The 23,625-nt window shown below is 48.7% G+C and overlaps 1 protein-coding gene across 3 annotated transcripts; it reads left to right on the top strand.

Moving 5' to 3' along the window:
• The first annotated feature begins 509 nt into the window (after positions 1 to 509).
• ZNF653 (zinc finger protein 653) lies at positions 510 to 21,736 on the top strand. 3 transcript variants are annotated; one of them, XR_008892149.1, is made up of 10 exons: positions 510 to 854; positions 3,657 to 3,700; positions 3,957 to 4,154; positions 4,959 to 5,396; positions 8,278 to 8,458; positions 11,493 to 11,601; positions 14,308 to 14,422; positions 14,496 to 14,595; positions 17,862 to 21,477; positions 21,589 to 21,722. XR_008892149.1 is itself a non-coding variant. In XM_056570415.1 (9 exons), exons 1-9 carry the CDS (start codon positions 583 to 585, stop codon positions 18,037 to 18,039), a joined length of 1,635 nt encoding a protein of 544 aa, XP_056426390.1. In that variant the 5' UTR covers positions 510 to 582; the 3' UTR covers positions 18,040 to 21,736. The 3 variants fall into 3 exon arrangements, 2 of the variants coding, with proteins under 2 accessions (XP_056426390.1, XP_056426391.1); XM_056570415.1 differs by having other exon boundaries at positions 17,862 to 21,736; XM_056570416.1 differs by having other exon boundaries at positions 547 to 684; positions 17,862 to 21,729.
• Positions 21,737 to 23,625: the final 1,889 nt, after the last annotated feature.

Below are 23,625 nucleotides of genomic sequence, written 5' to 3'. Positions count from 1 at the left end.
GAAGCGGAAGTTACAAAATTGTGGTTTTTTTTCAATTTTGCCCCACAAATAATATATATATATATATATATATATATGTATATTATTTTTATTTTTTTTTTGGTTTCACCATAGATTTTGTGGTAAAATGAGTGATCGCATTACAAAGTACAATTGGTGGCGCAAAAACCAAGCCTTATATGCAGTGTTTCCCAACCAGGGTGCCTCCAGCTGCTGCAAAACTACAACTCCCAGCATGCCCGGACAGCCAAAGGCTGTCCGGGCATGCTGGGAGTTGTAGTTTTGTAACAGCTGGAGGCACTTTGTTTGGGAAACACTAGGGGAGATTTATCAAAACCTGTGTAAAGGAAGAGTTGCCCATAGCAACCAATCAGATCGCTTCTTTCATTTTGCAGCTGCCTTGTTAAACATGAAAGAAGCGATCTGATTGGTTGCTATGGGCAACTTTTCCTTTACACAGGTTTTGATAAATCTTAAGGGAAACTTTTCTTTTAGTAGAGAAGAAAAAGAAAGCACAAATACAGCGTTGTCCGTGTGAATAAAGTTTATTGATGCTCGGCGGTGACGTCATCATTGGTAAAGATGGCGGCCCCTGGGATCGAGACTCCCGGTTCGGAGGAAGAAGAAGAAGACGATTACGGGAAGAAGGTTCGGGGGAGGCCCCGGCTGAATGACACGGACCGGGTAAGGCGGCGGCTGGAGTCCCGGAAGAAGTATGACTGCCGGCGGGTGTACCTGGGGGAGGCGCACGGAGCCTGGGTGCTGCGGAGGGACCGAGGGGACGGCGGCGGAGAGGCCTGGAGCGATGCCCGGCTGGCTGCCCACCTGCTGGCTCTGGAGACGGGATGCCAAGGGTGAGACTGGCCGCTATTACTTTGTCACATCGTGGGGGCATGCTGGGAGTTGTAGTGTACGGCGGCTGGAGGTCACGTGACCTCATACACTCCATCACCTTCTCTGTATATAAGGTCTCCTGCACCCTCTGTGATGTCATGTATCATAGTGGGTATAGTGAGGATGTCCTCCAACCAGGCTCATCTAATGGGGGCACTATAGTGACACCTCCAGTCCTTAGGGGGCGCCGTACCTGTGGGGATGTCCGGTCCTTAGGGGGCGCCGTACCTGTGGGGATGTGCGGTCCTTAGGGGGCGCCGTACCTGCGGGGATGTCTGGTCCTTAGGGGGCGCCGTACCTGTGGGGATGTCCGGTCCTTAGGGGGCGCCGTACCTGTGGGGATGCCCGGCCCTTAGGGGGCGCCGTACCTGTGGGGAAGTCCGGCCCTTAGGGGGCGCCGTACCTGTGGGGATGTCTGGTCCTTAGGGGGCGCCGTACCTGTGGGGATGTCTGGTCCTTAGGGGGCGCCGTACCTGTGGGGATGTCCGGTCCTTAGGGGGCGCCGTACCTGTGGGGATGTCCGGTCCTTAGGGGGCGCCGTACCTGTGGGGATGCCCGGCCCTTAGGGGGCGCCGTACCTGTGGGGATGCCCGGCCCTTAGGGGGCGCCGTACCTGTGGGGATGCCCGGCCCTTAGGGGGCGCCGTACCTGTGGGGATGTCTGGTCCTTAGGGGGCGCCGTACCTGCGGGGATGTCTGGTCCTTAGGGGGCGCTGTACCTGTGGGGAAGTCCGGCCCTTAGGGGGCGCCGTACCTGTGGGGATGTCCGGTCCTTGGAGGGCCGTACCTGTGGGGATGTCCAGTCCTTGGGGGGTCGTACCTGTGGGGATGTCCGGTCCTTAGGGGGGGCCGTACCTGTGGGGATGCCCGGTCCTTAGGGGGGCGCCGTACCTGTGGGGAAGTCCGGCCCTTAGGGGGCGCTGTGCCGTACCTGTGGGGATGTCTGGTCCTTAGGGGGCGCCGTACCGTACCTGTGGGGATGTCTGGTCCTCAGGGGGCGCCGTACCTGTGGGGATGTCTGGTCCTTAGGGGGCGCCGTACCTGTGGGGATGTCCGGTCCTTAGGGGGCGCCGTACCTGTGGGGATGTCCTGTCCTTAGGGGGCGCCGTACCTGTGGGGATGTCCTGTCCTTAGGGGGCGCCGTACCTGTGGGGATGTCCTGTCCTTAGGGAGCGCCGTACCTGTGGGGATGTCCTGTCCTTAGGGGGCGCCGTACCTGTGGGGATGTCCTGTCCTTAGGGGGCGCCGTACCTGTGGGGATGTCCGGTCCTTAGGGGGCGCCGTACCTGTGGGGATGTCCGGTCCTTAGGGGGCGCCGTACCTGTGGGGATGTCCGGTCCTTAGGGGGCGCCGTACCTGTGGGGATGTCCTGTCCTTAGGGGGCGCCGTACCTGTGGGGATGTCCTGACCTTAGGGGGCGCCATACCTGTGGGGATGTCCTGACCTTAGGGGGCGCCGTACCTGTGGGGATGTCCTGACCTTAGGGGGCGCCGTACCTGTGGGGATGCCCGGCCCTTAGGGAGCACCGTACCTGTGCCGTACCTGTGGGGATGGCCGGTCCTTAGGGGGCGCCGTACCTGTGGGGATGGCCGGTCCTTAGGGGGCGCCGTACCTGTGGGGATGCCCGGTCCTTAGGGGGCGCCGTACCTGTGGGGATGCCCGGTCCTTAGGGGGCGCCGTACCTGTGGGGAAGTCCGGCCCTTAGGGGGCGCCGTACCTGTGCCGTACCTGTGGGGATGTCTGGTCCTTAGGGGGCGCCGTACCTGTGGGGATGTCTGGTCCTTAGGGAGCGCTGTACCTGTGGGGAAGTCCGGCCCTTAGGGGGCGCCGTACCTGTGCCGTACCTGTGGGGATGTCCGGTCCTTAGGGGGGGCCGTACCTGTGGGGATGTCCGGTCCTTTAGGGGGCGCCGTACCTGTGGGGATGTCCGGCCCTTAGGGGGCGCCGTACCTGTGGGGATGTCCGGCCCTTAGGGGGCGCCGTACCTGTGGGGATGTCCGGTCCTTAGGGGGCGCCGTACCTGTGGGCATGTCCGGTCCTTAGGGGGCGCCGTACCTGTGGGCATGTCCGGTCCTTAGGGGGCGCCGTACCTGTGGGCATGTCCGGTCCTTAGGGGGCGCCGTACCTGTGGGCATGTCCGGTCCTTAGGGGGCGCCGTACCTGTGGGCATGTCCGGTCCTTAGGGGGCGCCGTACCTGTGGGCATGTCCGGTCCTTAGGGGGCGCCGTACCTGTGGGCATGTCCGGTCCTTAGGGGGCGCCGTACCTGTGGGCATGTCCGGTCCTTAGGGGGCGCCGTACCTGCTGGATCGATGACTGTAGTGCACCTACCAGTACAGTGATATCTCTGGATACCGGATCTATAATGCAGTATATAATAGTCCAGTATTAACCCTATAATGCCGTATATAATAGTCCAGTATTAACCCTATAATGCAGGATCAGTGACATCACTTCCGCTGTGTATCCTCTTATTTTGTATGTTCACACACTGTAGTCCTGCTGCAGAAAATCATCAGTGTATGACAGTGTTTCCCAACCAGGGTGCCTCCAGCTGTTGCAAAAACTACAACTCCTAGCATGCCCGGACAGCCAAAGGCTGTCCGGGCATGCTGGGAGTTGTAGTTTTGCAACAGCTGGAGGCACCCTGGTTGGGAAACATTGGTGTATGATCTTACCCTCTTGGTCGTATATTAGTACAATAATGTAATCCTATATTGTAGGATTGGTGACGTTACTTACTGTGTATCTTCTTGTGTTGCAGGAAGCCTGAGGGTGATGTCCAGCCAAACCCACCTCACCGGACAAGTACGTGATTATTAACCCCTTACCTGTACTTCTGAAACTACAGCTCCCAGCATGCCTTCTAGGACATTCTGAGATCTGTAGTGTATTCACCTACCGTCCTCGTCTAGGATTACATTGGGTTTATGGTAGAGGTTGGTGGAAGAATCCGGTTGACAGGCGCCCCCTTCACCCTGGACTGCTGTGGCACCATCTGGGGGGGATGGGGTGCGGTGCCCACACGGGCAGACAATCCGCTCACAGTCTCTTGTTTTTGCAGGACAGAAGCGCTGTGTGAACAATCTGCTTACCTTAATGACCTGGTATTATGACCACAAGAGCCGCTGCCCTCATGAGCCTGCCCTCTCCGAGCTGGACACCAGCCAACTCCTCTACACCACAGCAGTGTGGCAATGCCAGGCTGGGCACCATTTCTTTCAAGACCTTCGGTGCCCCTTGAAGTCACTAAATCATAAACGTAAGACACACACTATGCAACTACAGGTCACCTCTCTTTCTTGTGGTGCCCACAGGAAACTAGCTCCCCATGCCCTTATATTCTGGGCAAGTAGAGCTGCAGTTTAAAGGGTACCTTTCATTAAAAAAAACTTTTGATATATTATAGATTAATGTATGCAGAATACATTTCCAATAGCATGTTATTAAAAAATATGCTTCTTTCTGTTTAATTTTCCACTTTGAAAAAATGACCACTGGGGGTCTCCCTACCAGTCCTGGCCGCAAGCCCTTTTTTTTTAAATAGATTTCAGACTCATGCTGGAGTCCTAAATCTGAGACTGCAGCTGGGACACAAACAAGCTCAGCACTGCTCCCTGCCATGCTGAAGTCCTAAATCTGAGACTGCAGCCGGGACATAGACAAGCTCAGCAATGCTCCCTGCCAGGGAGCAGTGCTGAGCTTGTCTGTGTCCCGGTTTCAGTCTAAGATTTAGGACTCCAGCATGGCAGGGAGCAGTGCTGAACTTGTCTGTGTCCCGGTTACAGTCTCAGATTTAGGACTCCAGCATGAGTCTGAAATCTATAAAAAGGGCTTGCTTCCAGGACCGGTAGGGAGCCCCCTAGTGGTAATTTTTTCAAAGTGGAAAATTTAATAGAAAGAAGCATATTTTTTAATAACATGCTATTGGAAAGTTATTCTGCATACATTAATCTATAATATATCAAAAGTTTTTTTTTATGAAAGGTGCCATTTAAAGAATGGGGGGGGGGATGCATGAGTGGATTGTACCAGCATCACTCCATCATGTTTTCTTTATTCACAGTGTGTGACGATGACATAAGCTCCGACGATTCCTCCTCCAGACCTACACCGGTGATCCAGGTGTCGGAGATGTGTGAGGAGACAGACCAGCCGGTCCATGCCCTGTACTCCGAGAGTGTGACAGAGGGAGAAGAGCAGTGCACGGAGGAGACGGAGACTGTGGTGTGTGTCCCCGTGGGGCCCGGAGCTGAAGGTCTCTTTGAGGGAGTGACCCAGGAAGCACTGGGGCGGGTGGTAGCTGCTGCCAATTGCCCCTCGCAGGTCATCATTATCGCTGGGCCTGGATACGAGGCATTGGCAGCAGAAGGGATCCAGCTAGATGTCGGTGGAGAAGGCAGTGGAGATGACGGTGGATGTACCACCTTGGAAGCTGTGTCTGCATTCACCCAGACTGAGCCCGGGGACCAGGATATAAACAGCAGCGAGGGGGTCCTGACAGGTAACTTGATATGTGACGCTGCCACCATTCACAATAAATCCCAGTAAATAAGTGACAAGCCCCCTGGTCCTGTGTAGAACAAGACCCTTCACAGTCTGCAAGGAAACAGACAGGTGTCACAGCTCAGAAGTCCTTATTGTAACAATTCACATACAGCAATAAGTTCCACTTGCAGCATTGGGTATAACAGAAAATGTAATGTCCCTCACATCAGGTTCTTTTCATAGACCTAAACCTCAGAGCTTGTCACCCAAAAGCTAGCACGTTCAGTCCCAAAAGTCAATCTTTTTTGGTGCAGTGTATCAGTGTCTAGCATGATCTGCTTAGAGGACCTATCATCAACTACACTTTCCCTAATCCCCCTCCCCTAATCTGTCCCTGACTCTATCTCTATCCTTTTTTTTTTTTTTAAATTCAAAACCCCCTGTAAATACCTATTTTATTCCATCTTCGGTAGCTCAGTTTGGAGCTGTGAGCGAGGGGGAGTAAGTGGGCGTGGCCCGGCAGGCACAACATCATCTGATGCCTGCCAGGGCCAGCTTCTGCCCTTCTTCCTGTATGTATGATAATCACAGTTTATAATATATGCCAATAATATATATATAATATATGCCTCCAGGGCAAACCCGATGTCCTGTATGCAGAAAAGCACTCCACTGACTCGGGGCCAGCACGCGCAGACTCTCCTTGTCAGGGGCGGAGCCTAAAGACGCTGCTGGCCAGCCGAGTCAGGAGCGTGCCCTGCACTGGTGCGAGCGCAGCGCTCACTCCCGCCTGTCTGATTGACAGTCACGTGCTCAGGCATCGTCGGTGATTTTGGACTCTTGGCGTGAGTCCGAAATCACTGAAAACACTTGCGGCCAGGGACTGCTAGGGAGAACCCTAGTGGCCATATTTTCAAATTGAAAATAGACACAGAATTAAACATTTTTTTTTCTTCCAATTAGAATTTTTTTTTTTTTATAGTTAATAAACTATAACATATCAAAAAAAATTTAAAGGAGCAGTCCAGTATTGTAAAACTTATCCCCTATCCTCAGGATAGGGAATAAGTTTTAGATCGCGGGGGGTCTGACCGCTGGGACCCCCAACCGCATGAATCTGCAGCAGACACGCCCCCTCAATACAGAGGAGGAGATTGACGAAGGCAGCGCTCTGACTCTCCCATAGAGTTGTATTGAGGGAGTGTGTTGGCTGCCGCTTCGTGCGGTGGTCGACCCACCCTTTTGCCGCAGACTGCCGGGGCCCCGTACGGGAGATCGCGAGGGGGTCCCAGCGGTCGCACTCCCTGTAATCTGAAACTTCTAAGCTTTACAATACTGGAGACCTCCTTTTAAGAGCAATTTCGGTTTGCCTGCAGCTGTTGCAAAGCTACAACTTCCAGCATGCCCGGACAGCCGTTGGCTGTCCGGGCATGCTGGGAGCTGTAGCTTTGCAACAGCTGGAGCCACACTGATTGAATAACATGGACTGATACAGTAGAACTCCTCTTTTTATACAGTAGAACACACTTCAGTCACTCCTGAAACTTATACCAGTGTTTCCTGACCAGTGTTCCCCCAGCTGTTGCAAAACTACAACTCCCAGCATGCTGGGAGATGTAGTTTTGCAAAAGCTGGAGGGACACTGTTTGGAGAACACGTCCTTAAACAGTAGAACACACTTTACGTCCGGATCCTTTAGTCACTCCCGGGAACTCCAGTTTGTCATCTATACACTTATACTAGTGTTTCCCAACCTGTGTGCCTTCAGTTGTTGCAAAACTACAACTCCCAGCATGCTAGGAGATGTAGTTTAGCAAAAGCTGGAGGCACACTGGTTGGAAAACACGTACTTAAAGGGGTATTCCAGGAAAAAACTTTTTATTTTTTTTTAATTTTTTTCAGATCAACTGGCTCCAGAAAGTTAAACAGATTTGTTAATTATTTCTATAAAATAAAATCTTAATCCTTCCAATATTTATCAGCTGCTGAAGTTGAGTTGTTCTTTTCTGTCTGACAACAGTGCTCTCTGCTGACATCTCTGTCTGTCTCGGGAACTGTCCGGAGCATAAGAGGTTTGCTATGGGGATTTGCTCCTACTAGTCATCAGAGAGCAGTTAGACAAAAAAGAACAACTCAACTTCAGCAGCTCATAAGTACTGGAAGGATTAAGATTTTTTTTAATAAAGTGATTTACAAATCTGTTGAACTTTTTGGAGCCAGTTGATATACAAATTATTTTATTTTTTTCCTGGATAACCCCTTTAAACCGTGGCATACACTTTACGCCAGAACCTTTAGTCACCTCCGGAACTCCAGTTTGTCATCTATATACACTTATACTAGTGTTTCCCAACCTGTGTGCCTTCAGCTGTTGCAAGACTGCAACTCCCAGCATGCCGGGAGTTTCAGTTTTGCAACAGCTGAAGCCACACTGGTTGGAGAACATGGACTAATACAGTAGAACACACTTTACGTCCAGAACCTTCAGTCACTCCTGAAACTCCAGTTTTGTCATCTATACACTTATACCAGTGTTTCCCAACCTGTGTGCCTCCAGCTGTTGCAGAACAACTGTCTGGGCATGCTGGGAGTTGTAGTTTGGCAACAGCTGGAGGCACCCTGATTGGAAAACACAAACTTATACAGTAGAGCACCTTTCTCATTTCTGCTGAAAACCTTCATTTGGAAACAATAAGAAACACATCCCTAATAATTAAGCTGAGCTCCAATAATGCAGGAATGGGGATGTTTTCCCTACATCACATGACTGTACTTTGTGTGTCCCCTGGTTCATGGCGACAGATATGTGACATAACAGCGTGTGTTTCTTTTAGTGCAGGCAGTTTTGTATGTAGGGTAGGCTCTCAGTGAGTTTGTCCCTCTGTACTTCCACCTAGAGGAGAACACGCTGTACACCCTACAGGCGGAGCAGTCCGAGCTGGACGAAGCCCATGGTGTCCTACTCGCCTCCCCGTTAGCCAATACGGATTCTATGGAAGAACCGATTGAGCGGGTGATCCTGGAGACTGGAAGGTACCAAGTGGAACCCGTGCAGCACACGGTCAAGGAACCTGAGAGGTGAGCAGGGGTGTCCTCCAAAAATACGGGAAACTCCGCTTTGGACAAAGGGGTTGGTCATGTACATTTCACATAAATCCTGACCTTTCTCCTAGGAGAGTTCTCAGACAAGTGAAAAAAACTCTGACCCGTCCCGTATCTCAATGTGACCTGAGCTCAGCGCTCTCAGCCATTCTTAGTGCTAATTGCTGTGAGGGGTTAGGATTGGGGGTCGGTCGGGATTTAGGATTGAGGGTCGGTCGGGGTTTAGGATTGAGGGTCGGTCGGGGTTTAGGATTGAGGGTCGGTCGGGGTTTAGGATTGAGGGTCGGTCGGGGTTTAGGATTGAGGGTCGGTCGGGGTTTAGGATTGAGGGTCGGTCGGGGTTTAGGATTGAGGGTCGGTCGGGGTTTAGGATTGAGGGTCGGTCGGGGTTTAGGATTGAGGGTCGGTCGGGGTTTAGGATTGAGGGTCGGTCGGGGTTTAGGATTGAGGGTTAGGGATAGGGGTTAGTATTTTGGTTAGGGATAGGGGTTAGTATTTTGGTTAGGGATAGGGGTTAGTATTTTGGTTAGGGATAGGGGTTAGTATATTTTGGTTAGGGATAGGGGTTAGTATATTTTGGTTAGGGATAGGGGTTAGTATATTTTGGTTAGGGATAGGGGTTAGTATATTTTGGTTAGGGATAGGGGTTAGTATATTTTGGTTAGGGATAGGGGTTAGTATATTTTGGTTAGGGATAGGGGTTAGTATATTTTGGTTAGGGATAGGGGTTAGTATATTTTGGTTAGGGATTGAGAGGGAGGCGCCTGTAAAGCGGAAGTGTGTGTCCCCTGTGCAGAGGGTCACATTCCGCTACAGGGACTCGGTTTTCTTCATTACACCGGCACTAGGACCGCTTGGAAATGCGCTGTCTCCATAGACAATGTATTTCCAAGCTTATTCCGCAGAAAGATTAGAGTTGTCAGTATTTTCTGTGGAGGCCGAAGTTGGGATTTCAGTGGCAAGTGTCTGCCATGTGCATGATGCAGCAAAATCCCATTGAAAACAATGGGACTCGGCTGCAACAGCGTTTCCGAGCTGAATTTTTCCACCCGATTCCACTTGGGAAATTCTGCGGTGTGAACATGGCCTTACAGGGGCTAGAGCTCAGTGCAGTTCACTGCCTGCCATGTTGACCCTTCTGGACTTTGCCATGTGCATTGTCATATGTTAGGCTAGGTTCACCTCTGCTTTGTCTTTTCCATTGTCCTGCTCCCTCTTTGGAACAAAACAATAAACAGTGGTTTCATTGAATACCGGATACCAATGGCTCCCAACAGACCCCATTGACGTTTACCCCCCCCCCCCTCCTCCGGCTCTGAGCCATTTATAAACATTGTTATGGAAAGGTCTGAGGCGCTGAGCTCTCTCCATACCTGTCTCTCCACAGTTAGGCTATATTCACACGGCAGAATTTCCAAATGCGGATTTCACATCATATTAAAACCCAAGCGACTTCAATGCAATTCCGCACTCCGATTCACACTTCAAAATTTCTGCATACCGATTTCACACGAAATCCGCACAAACCAGAAACCACCCAAATGAATGCGGACTCTGAATTGGTGCGTGTGTGGAAATTCTGCCATGTGATTATAGCTTTAGTGGTCAAAGATGCTCACATGCACTTACCTGCTGGTACAGGGTAATGCAGTGTTTCCCAACCAGGGTGCCTCTAGCTGTTGCAAAACTACAACTCCCAGATGGCTGTCCGAGCATTATGGGAGTTGTAGTTTTGGAGGCTCGCTGGATTAAATGACCCTGATTCCAAATTATACTAGAAAATCTACATTTCTCGATCGTTCTTCATTGGGGGTCACCTTACTGATGGGTATATGCTCTTGCCACTAGGAGGCGCTGACACTAGGAAAAAAAAAAGCCTGCTCCACCCTGGCAGGATATACCCGCCCACTGGATGTGAGGTAATCAGTTTTAGCTAGTGTCAGTAGGAGACAAGACACAGGTCTGGGAGCACCTCAGACCTGGTCTATTTTATTATTTTCTAGTTTAGTCTAGTTAGGTTCTTTTTTCCTTTTGTTATTTTTCTAGGCTGGGCGACAGGAGCATGGCGCTACCTGATCACCCACATGTGACAAAGGGGCATGGTGCATAAGAGTATGGGCCATCAACCCCTTATCGCCAGCGGCCATGGCAGTAGTACCCTGGGTCCAGGTCCCCCACTTGCCCCTGCCCGCCTCGCTATGGCAGCCTGGCTTGATGCAGCGTGGCCTAATGCTGTCTGAAGACTTCAGGAGCCGTGGGCGAGTATGTACTACATCCCCCCCCTTCCCCCTCTCCCTCTTCCTTGATCATCCAGGGTCCTCTTTCTCTGATGTGCCCAGCTCCTCAGCCGCCATTACACATGGCTGTGTTGGCCCGGACCCCTTATGGCCTCTAGTGCCATTCTGGAGGGGACAGTCTGGTGGACTCAGTTTCCGGGCCTTGGTTGTTTCTGGCCCGGGATCTCGTCCATGGGTGAGCGGGTTCGGTCTCTCTGGTCTGTTTCCCTTTCTCTGGTGGTTGTTTTTCCGACCCTAGGGGACTGCTTTGGTACGTCCCATCAATATTGGTGTCCCCAATGAAGAGCGACCGAGAAAAGGAGATTTTTTTACTCTCCATAAAATCTCTTTCTCCTAGACTTCATTGGGGGACACTGCACCCACCCATTTCTTCATTTTTTGGCCAGATTCTTTTCAGTTATTTTTTATTTTATTTTATTCTTTCTAGGGTCCTTCAGACATGTTCTTTGTTGGCTTCTCCTACTGCTTTGTGACTAAACTGATTACCTCACTTCCAGTGGGCGGGTATATCCTGCCAGGGAGGAGCGGCCTTTTTTTTTCTAGTGTCAGCGCCTCCTAGTGGCAAGATCATATACCCATCAGTATAGGTGTCCCCCAATGAAGGCTACGAGAAAGGGATTTTACAGTGAGTATAAAAGAAATTTCCTTATGAAAATGTAGTCCTTTGATGCACTCTTCTGACCCCCCCTGTTCTGCTTAACTTTGACTCACAGGAAGAGGAACCGTCGTGCTCCAGTGTTAGATGCTGATGGGGTGCCGGAGATGTTTCACTGTCCGTACGAGGGGTGCACACAGGTCTATACCTCTCTGAACAGCTTCCAGGTATGTACCATACAGGTATAGTCTCCTCTAAGAGGTGTGGAATTATCCTCCTCTGGTTCTGATCTATGCTAGACCTGACATACACTGCTATCTTATAGACATCTCATCTACACCAGTGATTCTGTGATCTGATAGATTTTAGCACATAGCTATCTGGACATATTGGGAATGATCAATTAAAGGAAATCTGTCATCAGAATCACCCGCACTAAACCTGTTACACAGGCTTGTAGTGCGGGTGATCCTGATTAAAACGCTTCTTACCTGGTTAAAAATGGTTGAGCGCTTCTTAAGATATCTATATTTTTAGTTTTCTGTTATTCCCTGGCTTGGGACTCAGTGGGAGGAGTTATCATCTGGGACTCGGCCACACGTCTTTCTAGCTGGGCGGAGCTGCCGCCCGGCTCATGAATATTCATGACCTTATCCTCATGCGCGGCCCTCCCCACCAGACCTAGAAAAAGGAGTTAGACTACGAGGATAAGTTCATGAATATTCATGAGCCGGGCGGCAGCTCCGCCCAGCTAGAATGAAGTGTGGCCGAGTCCCAGATGATAACACCTCCCACTGAGTCCCAAGCCAGGGAATAACAGAAAACTAAAAATATAGAACCACTGAACCTTTTATAACCAGGTAAGAAGCGTTTTAATCAGGATCACCCGCACTACAAGCCTGTGTAACAGGTTTAGTGCGGGTGATTCTGATGACAGATTTCCTTTAAACTACCAGAAATCTTGTGCAGCTTGCCACAAAAAACTGGCTTGCATGACTTGCATCAGATTTTTTTTCGGCAGAAGGATGTGTCTTACCAATAAAGGTAAAGTATGGCCTAAAGGAAGCCAGATAATACTTAGTTTAACTCCTTAACGACTCAGGATGTATATTTACGCCCTGCGCCGGCTTCTGCGATATAACGCGGGGTCACGCGGTGACCCCGCATCATATTGTGTTGTTCCTGACGGCTATCAACGGCCGGGACCCGCGGCTAATACCGGACATTGACGATCGTTGACCGCCACGTCTGAAGTGAAACCGAAAGCATCCCGGCAGCTCAGCCGGGCTGTTCGGGACTACCGCGGTGAAATTGCGGCGTCCCAAACAGCTTGCAGGACACCAGGAGGATCCCTACCTGCCTCCTGCGTGTCCGATTGCCGAATGACTGCTCCGTGCCGAAGATCCAGGCAGGAGCAGTCGAGTGGCGATAACACTGATCAATGCCATGTTAATGCATGGCAGTGATCAGTGTAGGAAATCAGTGTGTGCAGTGTTATAGCCCCCTATGGGGGTTTTAACATTGCAAAAAATAGGTGTTAATGAATGTGATTTAACCCCTTCTTTAATAAAAGTCAGAATCACCTCCCTTTTCCCATAAAAAAAACTAACTAAAAACTATGTAAATAAAAATAAAAACGTGGTATCGCCGGTTGCGTAAATGTCCAAACTATAAAATAGATCATTAATTTAACTGCACGGTCAATGGCATACACGTAAAAAAAAAAAAATTCCGAAGTCCAAAATAGCGTATTTTGGTCACATTTTATGCCATTAAAAAATAAATAAAAAGCGTTTAAAAAGTCTGATCAAAACAAAAATGGTACCGATAAAAACTTAAGATAACAGTGCAAAAAATGAGCCCTCATACATCCCCATATGCGGAAAAATAGTTATAGGGGTCAGAAGGGGACCTTTTTAAACGTATACATTTTTTAATTTTCCAGAAGGACAAAAAAGAAATTCAAAAAGAAAATAATTTCCTCTGTAGCATACAGCTGCTAAAAAGTACTGGAAGGGTAAAGATTAAGGATAAAGAGAAGTCATTTATAAATCTGTTTAACTTTCTGGCATCAGTTCATTTAAAAAAAAAAAATTTAAATAAATGTTTCCACCAGAGTAGCCCTTTAAAGGGGTACTCCGCCCCTAGACATCTTATCCCCTATCCAGGACAGGAGATAAGATGTCAGATCGCCGCGGTCCCGCTGCTGGGAAGCCCTGGGATCCCCGCTGCGGCACCGCGCTCTCATTACAGCACAGAGCGAGTTCGCTCTGCACGTAATGACGGGCAGTACAGGGGCCAGAGCATCGTTTCGTCACGGCTCCGCCCCCTCGTGACGTCAAGGCCCGCCCCTTTCAATACAAGTCTATGGGAGGGGGCGCGGCAGTCGTCACGCCCCCTCCCATAGACTTGCATTAAGGGGACGGGCCGTGATGTCACGAGGGGCGGAGCCATGACGTCACGCTGCTCCGTCCCCCGTATCGCCAGTCATTACGCACAGAGCGAACTCGCTCTGTGCTGTAATGAGAGCGCGGTGCCGCAACGGGACCGCGGCGATCTGACATCTTATCCCCTATCCTTTGGATAGGGGATAAGATGTCTAGGGGCGGAGTACCCCTTTAAGGAGTTGAACACAAATGTGTGTGTGTGTGTGTGCATATGTATGTATGTGTGTGTGTGTGTGTGTGTGTGTGTGTGTGTGTGTATATATATATATATATATATATATATATATATATATATATATATATATGCGCCAATAAATGGTGAGAACATCAAGTACTCTTCGTCCTACATTAAAAAGAGCTCCTACAGCCACATAAGAAATTTAAGATAAACAAAAGCATCAAATAAGCAAAAAGAAAAGGATAGTTCTGGACCTGAAGTTTCCTGGATAGCCCAATGGTTGATGCAGATTTCTTCTCTCTCCTCAGAACCATGTGAATTTAGTTCACAGAAAAGGTAAAACCAAAGTGTGTCCTGAAGCCGGCTGCGGGAAGAAGTTCTACCTGTCTAATCACCTGCGGCGTCACATGATCATACACACTGGTACGATCGGGTGGAGATGCTAGAGGGGAGGGTGGCATTCTCTCTGTCTCATCTTTCCCTCTACTTCCTTCAGGCGTCCGTGAATTCATCTGCGAGACTTGCGGCAAATCGTTTAAAAGGAAAAGTCACCTCGAAGTCCATAGGAGAACACACACTGGGGAGACCCCGCTACAGTAAGGAACATTACTGGATATATAGTGGGGACATGTGACAACCTGCTTTGGGGGAATCACTGGCGTACGTGTCTCATTACTGCAGTCAGTGAGGGTAAAAGGGAATCGGTCACCAGCACTTACCTGCTGGCGAGTGTTTCCTAGAGATGAGCGCACTTATAGTAAATTCAATTCGTCACGAACTTCTCGGCTCGGCAGTTGAGGTCTTATCCTGCATAAATGAGTTCAGGTTTTAGGTGCTCCGGTGGGCTGGAAAAGGTGGAAAGAGTCTCCTAGGACTGTATCTACCTTTTCCAGCCCACCGGAGCACCTAAAACCTGAACTCATTTATGCAGGATAAGACCTCAACTGCCGAGCCGAGAAGTTCGTGACGAATTGAATTTACTATAAGTGCGCTCATATCTAGTGTTTTCCAACCAGGGTGCCATTAACTGATGCAAAAACTACAACACCCAGCATGCCCGGACAGCCGTTGGCTGTCCGGGCATGCTGGGAGTTGTAGTTTTGCAACAGCTGGGGTTATTTGTGGCCCTGTTCCCAAATTATGCTAGAAAATCTAAATATGGAAATGTAGTGCTTTAGTGCACTCTTCTGACCCGTTTTCTGCTCCGCTACTTAGCTTGAAAACTTTTTTTTTTTTTTTAATCAGCTGGTGCCAGAAAGTTAAACAGATTTGTAAATTACTTCTATTTTAAAATCCTAACCCTTCCAGTACTTATCAGCTGCTGTATACTCCACAGGAAGTTCTTTTCTTTTTGAATTTCCTTTCTGTCTGACCACTGTGCTCTCTGCTGACACCTCTGTCCGTATAAGGAATTGTCCAGATCAGGAGAGGTTTGTTATGGGGATTTGCTCCTGCTCTGGACAGTTCCTAAAATGCACAGAGGTGTCAGCAGAGAGCACTGTGGTCAGACAGAAAGGAAATTTAAAAAGAAAAGAAAAGATTAAGACTTTTTAAATAGAAGTCCTTTACAAATCTATTTAAAGAGTACCTGTCATCATCTAAACTTTCCCTGATCCCCCTCCCCATCTGTCCCCTTCTCTAACTATGCCTATCCCTGTGTTTATTGAAGTTAAAAATGCAGTGGAAATACCTTTTTTTATCCCTCTTCATTAGCTCAGGAACACTGACTTTCTGAGGGGTGGAAGGAGGCGGGTCCCGGCAGGCATGATGTCACATGAAGCCTGGCTGGGACTCTGCTTCTGCCAGTCTTCCTGTATGCTGCTCTCCCTCTGCAGCAGTGTTTCCCAACCAGGGCACCTCCAGCTGTTGCAACACTACAGCTCCCAGCATGCCCAGACAGCCAACAGCTGTCCAGACATGCTGGGAGTTGTAGTTTTGCCACAGCTGGAGGCACCCTGGTTGGGAAACACTGCTCTGCAGTGTGCATACAGACTAAGTACAGGTGAGGGATGGCAGCCTCTGTCTCTCTCTCTCCTGTGTCTCTCTGCACTAAAAAGTCAATTCTGAGAACCAGGGGCGGTGGGAGCAATTACAGAGGCAGTGATTAAGATGAATGTCAGGAGGGGGGGGGGCACAGAGCAGGGAGTGCAGTGAGATAATACAATGTATAAGATAACGTGTGGTGAGGGGCAGGGAGAACACAGAGCAGGGGGGAGGGGGATGTGACTGGCTGTTATATGAGAGGCATGTGCAGGCTTGTAGCTCACAGTACTGAACTTCCTGTGGAAGGACCAGAGCCCTTTAGCATTAGTCCTAAAAGCTGTACACTTACTATGAAAAGCATAGGATGCTGCTTGCAGACCAGGCATAGAAGAGTGACCCCTAGTGGCCAAAAGTATAAAATGAAAAAACTGGTATAAATATTAATATTTTTTAATGAAGATATATTACAATATCTCTTCATTAATAATTATGAACAACATATTAAAAGTTTTTGTTGATGACAGGTGCTCTTTAACTTTCTGGCACCAGTACGTCATGAGTCCGCTCACGTACTATAACGCGGGGCCACGGAGTGGTCCTGCATCATAGCGGGTCTGGCCCGGCCTCTATCAACGGTGGGGACCCGTGGCTAATAGCGCGCAGCACTGATCGCGGTGCCGCGCGCTATTAACCCTTTAACTCCAGTGGAAAACAATTTCTTGTCAAATCAACTGGTGCCAGAAAGTTTAACAGATTTGTAAATTACTTCAATTAAAAAAGCTTAATCCTTCCACTACTTATCAGCTGCTGTATGCTCCAGAGGACGTTGTGTAGTTCTTTCCAGTCTGACCACAGTGCTCTCTGCTGACACCTCTGTCCATGTCAGGAACTGTCCTGAGCAGGAGAGGTTTTCTATGGGGATTTACTTCTGCGCTGAATAGTTCCTGACATGGACAGAGGTGTCAGCAGAGAGCACTGTGGTCAGACTAGAAAGAACTACACAACTTCCTCTGGAGCATACAGCAGCTGATTTGAAGAAAATAGCTTTTCACCGGAGTACCCCTTTAAGGGGTTTAGAGTCCTATGACATTTGAGTTAATCATATATTTCCTCTCGAACGGTAGGGTCACACGTAGTGCATCCCCAGCATATTTCACACTGTGGATGCTGTGCTTGTGTGTCTGTTTGGATCCGCTGCTACCAGCAGACACACAGCGATCTGCGAGTCTGTATTGAACTGTGCGCGCATGCGCAGTTTGCTCTCAGACAACACTGCAGTTCTTGGCTAGAGATGAGCGAACTTACAGTAAATTCGATTCGTCATGAACTTCTCGGCTCGGCAGTTGATGACATATCCTGCATAAATTAGTTAAGCTTTCAGGTGCTCCGTTGGGCTGGAAAAGGTGGATACAGTCCTAGGAGACTCTTTCCTAGGACTGTATCCACCTTTTCCAGCCCACCAGGCACCTGAAGGCTGAACTAATTTATGCAGGAAAAGCCATCAACTTCCGAGCCGAGAAGTTTGTGACGAATCGAATTTACTGGAAGTTCGCTCATCTCTACTCTTGACCTAGCTCAGGGAGCCTGGGGAGCAACTGCGATGTCTGTGAGTAAACTGCTACAAGCGGACACACAGGCACGGCAGGGAGCTCACTCTTGTGACAGTCATCAGCGCATCCGCAGTGTGAAATACGCTGCGGATGTGCTGTGTGTTACCCTACCTTCAAGGTACATTCACACAAACAGGATTTCCTGCAAATATCAATGCAACTTAAAGATTGAACACTGCGTTAAATCTGCAGCAGATACCATACACGTGAATGTACCCTAACAGCGCTTTGTCCTACCTAACCTGATCGCTAGTCTTTTGTGCCCACAGGTGTGAGGTTTGCGGCTTCCAGTGCAGGCAGCGGGCGTCTCTGAACTGGCACATGAAGAAGCACGGCTCGGAGATCCAGTACAGCTTCTCCTGTGAACAATGCGGGAAACTCTTTGAGAAACGGGAGAGCGTCAAATTCCACAAGCTGAAGAGTCACCCGGAGGGGAGAGCCACGTGATGGGGACATCCAGGTCACATGTCAGTCTATAAGTACTAGTGGATAGCCTGATGTCCGGAGTCCTAGGTAACACCAGCTGAGCACCAGGACTCCTCCTCTATTTTCCTGGCCCTAGCACAGTAGACCAGGGAATGCCTCACTCTCTTAGTATATATACACTAGTCAGCACTGCTTTCTGTATAGGCGACTACCGGGACCTTTTTATTTTTCCCAAAGATGGTTCAGTATAAAAAGGATATACAGTAGTGCCGCATAATGGTAGTGATTTGTAAAAGTATGTGCCCCCTTTCACATCTGACATCAATACGATTATGCCATATTAAACGATTTCCTGAAACACTGACCTCACCAGGATTTGCAAAGCACAGCTCCTCCTGCAGTGGCCACTAGTGGGGAAATGTAGTATTACACTCGAGTGCACATTCATGGCTAGGTTGAGTAAAGGCGGGAGATGCGCTTATTCTTCAGGCTAAAGAAGCGGGCCCTTGATGTGAGCTTCCCCTTTAGGCTTGGTTAATGAACTATGAATAGCACTTATCCCAAATAAGACAGTACTAATCAATCGGTGCAGATATTGATCTGTTATCTTCTACTTAGGGCCCCTTTTAGATCTGATGAATTAACTTACAACCGCGGTCTAGCTTTTCCGGATAAAGTAACTTTAAGGCCCTGCCAAACTCATTTCAGGAGCTATAGAGATCAATGTACGTTTAACCCCTTAATGCTCCCCATAATACACCTGCGGCTTGGCAGTTGTTAGGGGAGCATGGAGCAGGCTCTGGAGCTGAGCTCGCTCCATACCTGGCAGGCTTTCCTTTGTTGGGATAGGTTTATGTGAGTTTCTTGCAGCGCTTGTTCCTTGGTGGAAAATTTGCAGGAAATTACATTGACCCCAGTCAGGTCTGCTATGGGATTTACATTGCGAAAAACCCGCTGCAGCTCAAACACGCAGCAGGGAACTCGGGGTTAATCCATTCAAGTTAAAGGGGTATTCCAGGAAATTCATTTTTTTTTTTCTGGATACAGAAAGTTAAACAGATTTGTAAGTTACTTCTATAAAAAAAATCTTAATCCTTCCAATAATTATCAGCTGCTGAAGTTGAGTTGTTGTTTTCTGTCTGACAACAGTGCTCTCTGCTGACATCTCTGCTTGTCTCGGGAACTGCACAGAGTAGAAGAGATTTGCTATGGGAATTTGCTTCTACTCTGACGACACCTGTCTCGGGAACTGTCCAGAGAGAACTTAGACAGAAAAGAACAACTCTACTTCAGCAGCTCATAAGTACTGAAAGGATTAAGATTTTTTTTAATAGTAATTTAAAAATCTGTTTAACTTTCTGGAGCCAGTTGAGATATATATATAGATATAGATATCTCTCTCTCTCTTTCTCTCTCCTAGATAATCCTCTCAATGATAATCCTGGGGTTTATTGTTGGACTGTCATGGCAGTCCGGTGCAGAGTGTAATAGGAGACCAATGGAATGACAGCACGCTGCAATATATTAGTATTACAGTGTACTGTGCAAGCAATTGCATCTTCAATTAAACTAAATGTTTAATTAAAACAAAAAATACATTTAAAAAAATAGAAATATATAAAAAATCTTTTTTTTTTGTTTTTTTTTTTTTAAATAATAGTGTTAACTACAAAAAATAAACATATTTGCTATCACAGTGTGTGTAAATGTGTGAGCTATTAAAATATAACATCATGTAAGCCGGAGGGTGAACGCAATAAATGCCCGAAGTTGTTGTTTCTTGTGGGCCCCTCATCTCCCCCCAAAAAAACATTCATTCTAAATAGATCAAAAAGTCCCAAAAATGACAGATTACAGTGCATAAAAAGAGTACAGTGGTCCCTCAACATACGATGGTAATCCGTTCCAAATGAACCATCGTTTGTTGAAACCATCGTATGTTTAGGGATCCGTGCAATGTAAAGTATAGGAAGTTATACTCACCTGTCCCCGCCGCTCCGGACCCGTCACCGCTGCCCTGGATGTCGCCCACCATCGCTGTCGCCGCGTCCCAGTGATGTCCCCGACGCTTCAGACGTCTTTGCTTCCCCAGGTACGTCACTCTCACGTCGCCGCCATCACGTCACTACGCACGCCGCTCCTATTGGATGACGGGACGGCGTGCGCGGCGACGTGATGACGATGATGGAGAGCGCCGACGATGGAGGGGATCCTGAAGAGGACGCTCTGGTGCCCCGAGGACAGGTAGGAAACCGTCACCAGAGCACACGGGACACCGTAATCGGCTATCCGGTGGTATCTGAAGCAGTCTGCGCTGCAGGATAGCCGTTTATGCAATGGCCCCGACATACAAAAGCATCGTATGTTAATGCTGCCTTCAACATGCGATGGCCTCTGAGAGACCATCGCATGTTGAAATTATCGTATGTCGGGGCCATCGTAGGTCGGGGGGTCCACTAATTTAATCGGGGGGGAAAAAAAAAGCTTTAGGTCGCAGAATATCAAGACAGAGTAATTTTAAGAAGTCATTTTTATACTCTTTTTGAGTAGTAAAACATAAACATGGTACTTGACAGCAGAATAAAATTAACATAGAAGTTTTATTGCATTTTATTTTTTCATCAACCCACGTTTTTTTATTTTTTATTTTTTTATTTCTCAGGACATTAGGGTTTAAAACTGTTTTTCCCAACCAGGGTGCCTCCAGATGTTGCAAAACACCTGGAGGAACCCTGGTTGGGAAACACTAATGTAAAATAAAAAGCTGCCATTATAAAGGGCAACTTGCCCCACAAACAGGTATGCATTAACCACAAAAACCTATACTTACCTAGCCCCAGTTCCCTGCAGCTCCGGTTCACCTCTGTCCTGTTCCCTGATCTTCCTTCAAGCATTCAGTGCAGGACCTGCCAGCTCAGCCAATCACTGGCCACAGCAATGTCCTATCTCAGCCACAGCAATGTCCTATGCTTGCGCAGTGAAACGCGTTGCATCTTGGCTGAAAAAAGCTTTTTTTTTTTTATCTGAACCTACGTACATGAAGCCTCTTTGTTCCGGTCAGCGGCAGAGAATTCCCTGCCACCCACGAAGTTCATTGCATTATACAAGTGATTGGCGCAGGCAGGTCCTGGTCAGAAGAGAGATCACATGCCATTTTACAAGTCCACCTCCCCTCATGGTGTAGTTTTTGGTAAACACTGAAGAGGTCAGTGTGCTACATCACGTCCCCCATTTGCCCTTGTGATAGATCGGGTACCCAGCGGTTGCGCTCGCGCCAGTCATGCCCTTCTAAAGATGCCGTTTCTACTCTAATGCATTCCTTATGTAAGAAACACATTTTCAAATTCTTAAAATCTGCGCCTCCCCTTTTCACGTTCCTTGTAGTACACAGTAGGAAGTAGATGTGTCCCCAAAAATGTATCCTTGGTTGCAGTGCCCTTTTTTACTTTCTAGACCAGTGTTTCCCAACCAGGGTGCCTCCAGCTGTTGCAAAACTACAACTCCCAGCATGTCCGGACAGCCAAAGGCTGTCCGGGCATGCTGGGAGTTGTAGTTTTGCAACAGCTGGAGGTACCCCGGTTGGGAATCATTGTTGTAGACTTTTTACCCAAGGGACATTACCCATAATCGTCCCAGTCACTCTTTGCCTGTCTAAGTGTGTGCTCACCGCATTGTTTCTATTAAAAGATACTTTATTTATTGTACGTTATTGGGTGTTTTCTAGCCGGAGCCTTCAGGATGCAATGTATGTAATGCACTAGTATTCAAAGGAAGGGAATTATTGGCGTCTCTGCTGTCACAGGTAGGTTTGTGTATTCTAAAATAGGAGACATAGTTATCTAGAAGGATCAATCTGTCTGAATTTGTCCATTGTAAACAACCACAGCTCAACTTACTAGAGCTTAAAGGGGTACTCCAATGGAAAACTCTCTGCTGACATCTCTGTCCATTTTATGAACTGTCCAGAATAGGAGAAAATCCCCATAGCAAACATACGCTGCTATGGACAGTTCCTAAAATGGACAGAGATGTCGGCAGAGAGCACTGTGGTCGTGATGTCGGCAGAGAGCACTGTGGTCGTGATGTCGGCAGAGAGCACTGGGGTCGTGATGTCGGCAGAGAGCACTGGGGTCGTGATGTCGGCAGAGAGCACTGGGGTCGTGATGTCGGCAGAGAGCACTGGGGTCGTGATGTCGGCAGAGAGCACTGGGGTCGTGATGTCGGCAGAGAGCACTGGGGTCGTGATGTCGGCAGAGAGCACTGGGGTCGTGATGTCGGCAGAGAGCACTGGGGTCGTGATGTTGGCAGAGAGCACTGTGGTCGTGATGTCGGCAGAGAGCACTGGGGTCGTGATGTCGGCAGAGAGCACTGGGGTCGTGATGTCGGCAGAGAGCACTGGGGTCGTGATGTCGGCAGAGAGCACTGGGGTCGTGATGTCGGCAGAGAGCACTGGGGTCGTGATGTCGGCAGAGAGCACTGGGGTCGTGATGTCGGCAGAGAGCACTGGGGTCGTGATGTCGGCAGAGAGCACTGGGGTCGTGATGTCGGCAGAGAGCACTGGGGTCGTGATGTCGGCAGAGAGCACTGGGGTCGTGATGTCGGCAGAGAGCACTGGGGTCGTGATGTCGGCAGAGAGCACTGTGGTCGTGATGTCGGCAGAGAGCTCTATGTTCTAAAAAGAAAAGAATGTAGTATTCAGCAGCTAATAAGTACTGGAAGGATTAAGATTTTTTTGGCCACACACCCCTCCCTTGTGATGTCACGCAAAAAAAAAAATGTTTTCCAGCGGAGTACCCCTTTAAGATCTGTACAACATTGTGGAGGAATTTTAGACCAAAACATCCTGACAAATGTTTTAGTTGATCGGTGTTTCTGGGATCTTGCCTGCCCAGCCCTCTTCAGTCTTGCTAATGCGTTCTCATAGGGTTAAAGGGAAGCTGACAGCAGCATCATCCGCGCTGAGCTGGGAACATGGAAGAAGCGCAGGGGACTACAAGGTAGGTTACATGTTTCAGATCCCTTGTGCTGAAGTCCTAATATGTAAATCAGCTTCTTGATGCACTCGGACTGTTCCGCAGCCCCTCTGTGCACTCTTCTGCCCACTTACATCCGTCCTGTGCTACACCCCCCCTTTATAAATATTCCTATTCCCTTTCTATAGTATGTAGCGAATACGTCCTCGTCATCCCGTATGGCCCGTACCACAAGCGCACATTCCCCGCTTCACAGATGAAACCGCACAAATGCTACTGTGCTACTTGCTGAAGAAAGGGATTATAAATATATATGAAGGGCCTATGCGAGTGAGTAGAACAGTGGTTCCCAACCAGGGTGCCTCCAGCTGTTGCAAAACTACAACTCCCAGCATGCCCAGACAGCCTTTGGCTGTCCGGGCATGCTGGGAGTTGTAGTTTTGCAACAGCTGGAGGCATCCTGGTTGGGAACCACTGGAGTAGAATAATGCACCAAGGGGCTGGGGAACACCCTGTATAGGGATTAGATGTATAGGGGCAGAGTACCCCTTTAAAGGGGTTTACCAGGAAAAAACTTTTTATTTATTTTTATGTCAACTACAAACAAATTTGTAAATTACTTCTATTAAAAAAT

This window comes from Hyla sarda, chromosome 4 (genome assembly GCF_029499605.1).
Source record: "Hyla sarda isolate aHylSar1 chromosome 4, aHylSar1.hap1, whole genome shotgun sequence".
NCBI lineage: Eukaryota > Metazoa > Chordata > Amphibia > Anura > Hylidae > Hyla > Hyla sarda.
The sequence above is the reverse complement of the archived record's forward strand: the minus strand, read 5'-3'. Positions and strand labels throughout refer to the sequence as shown.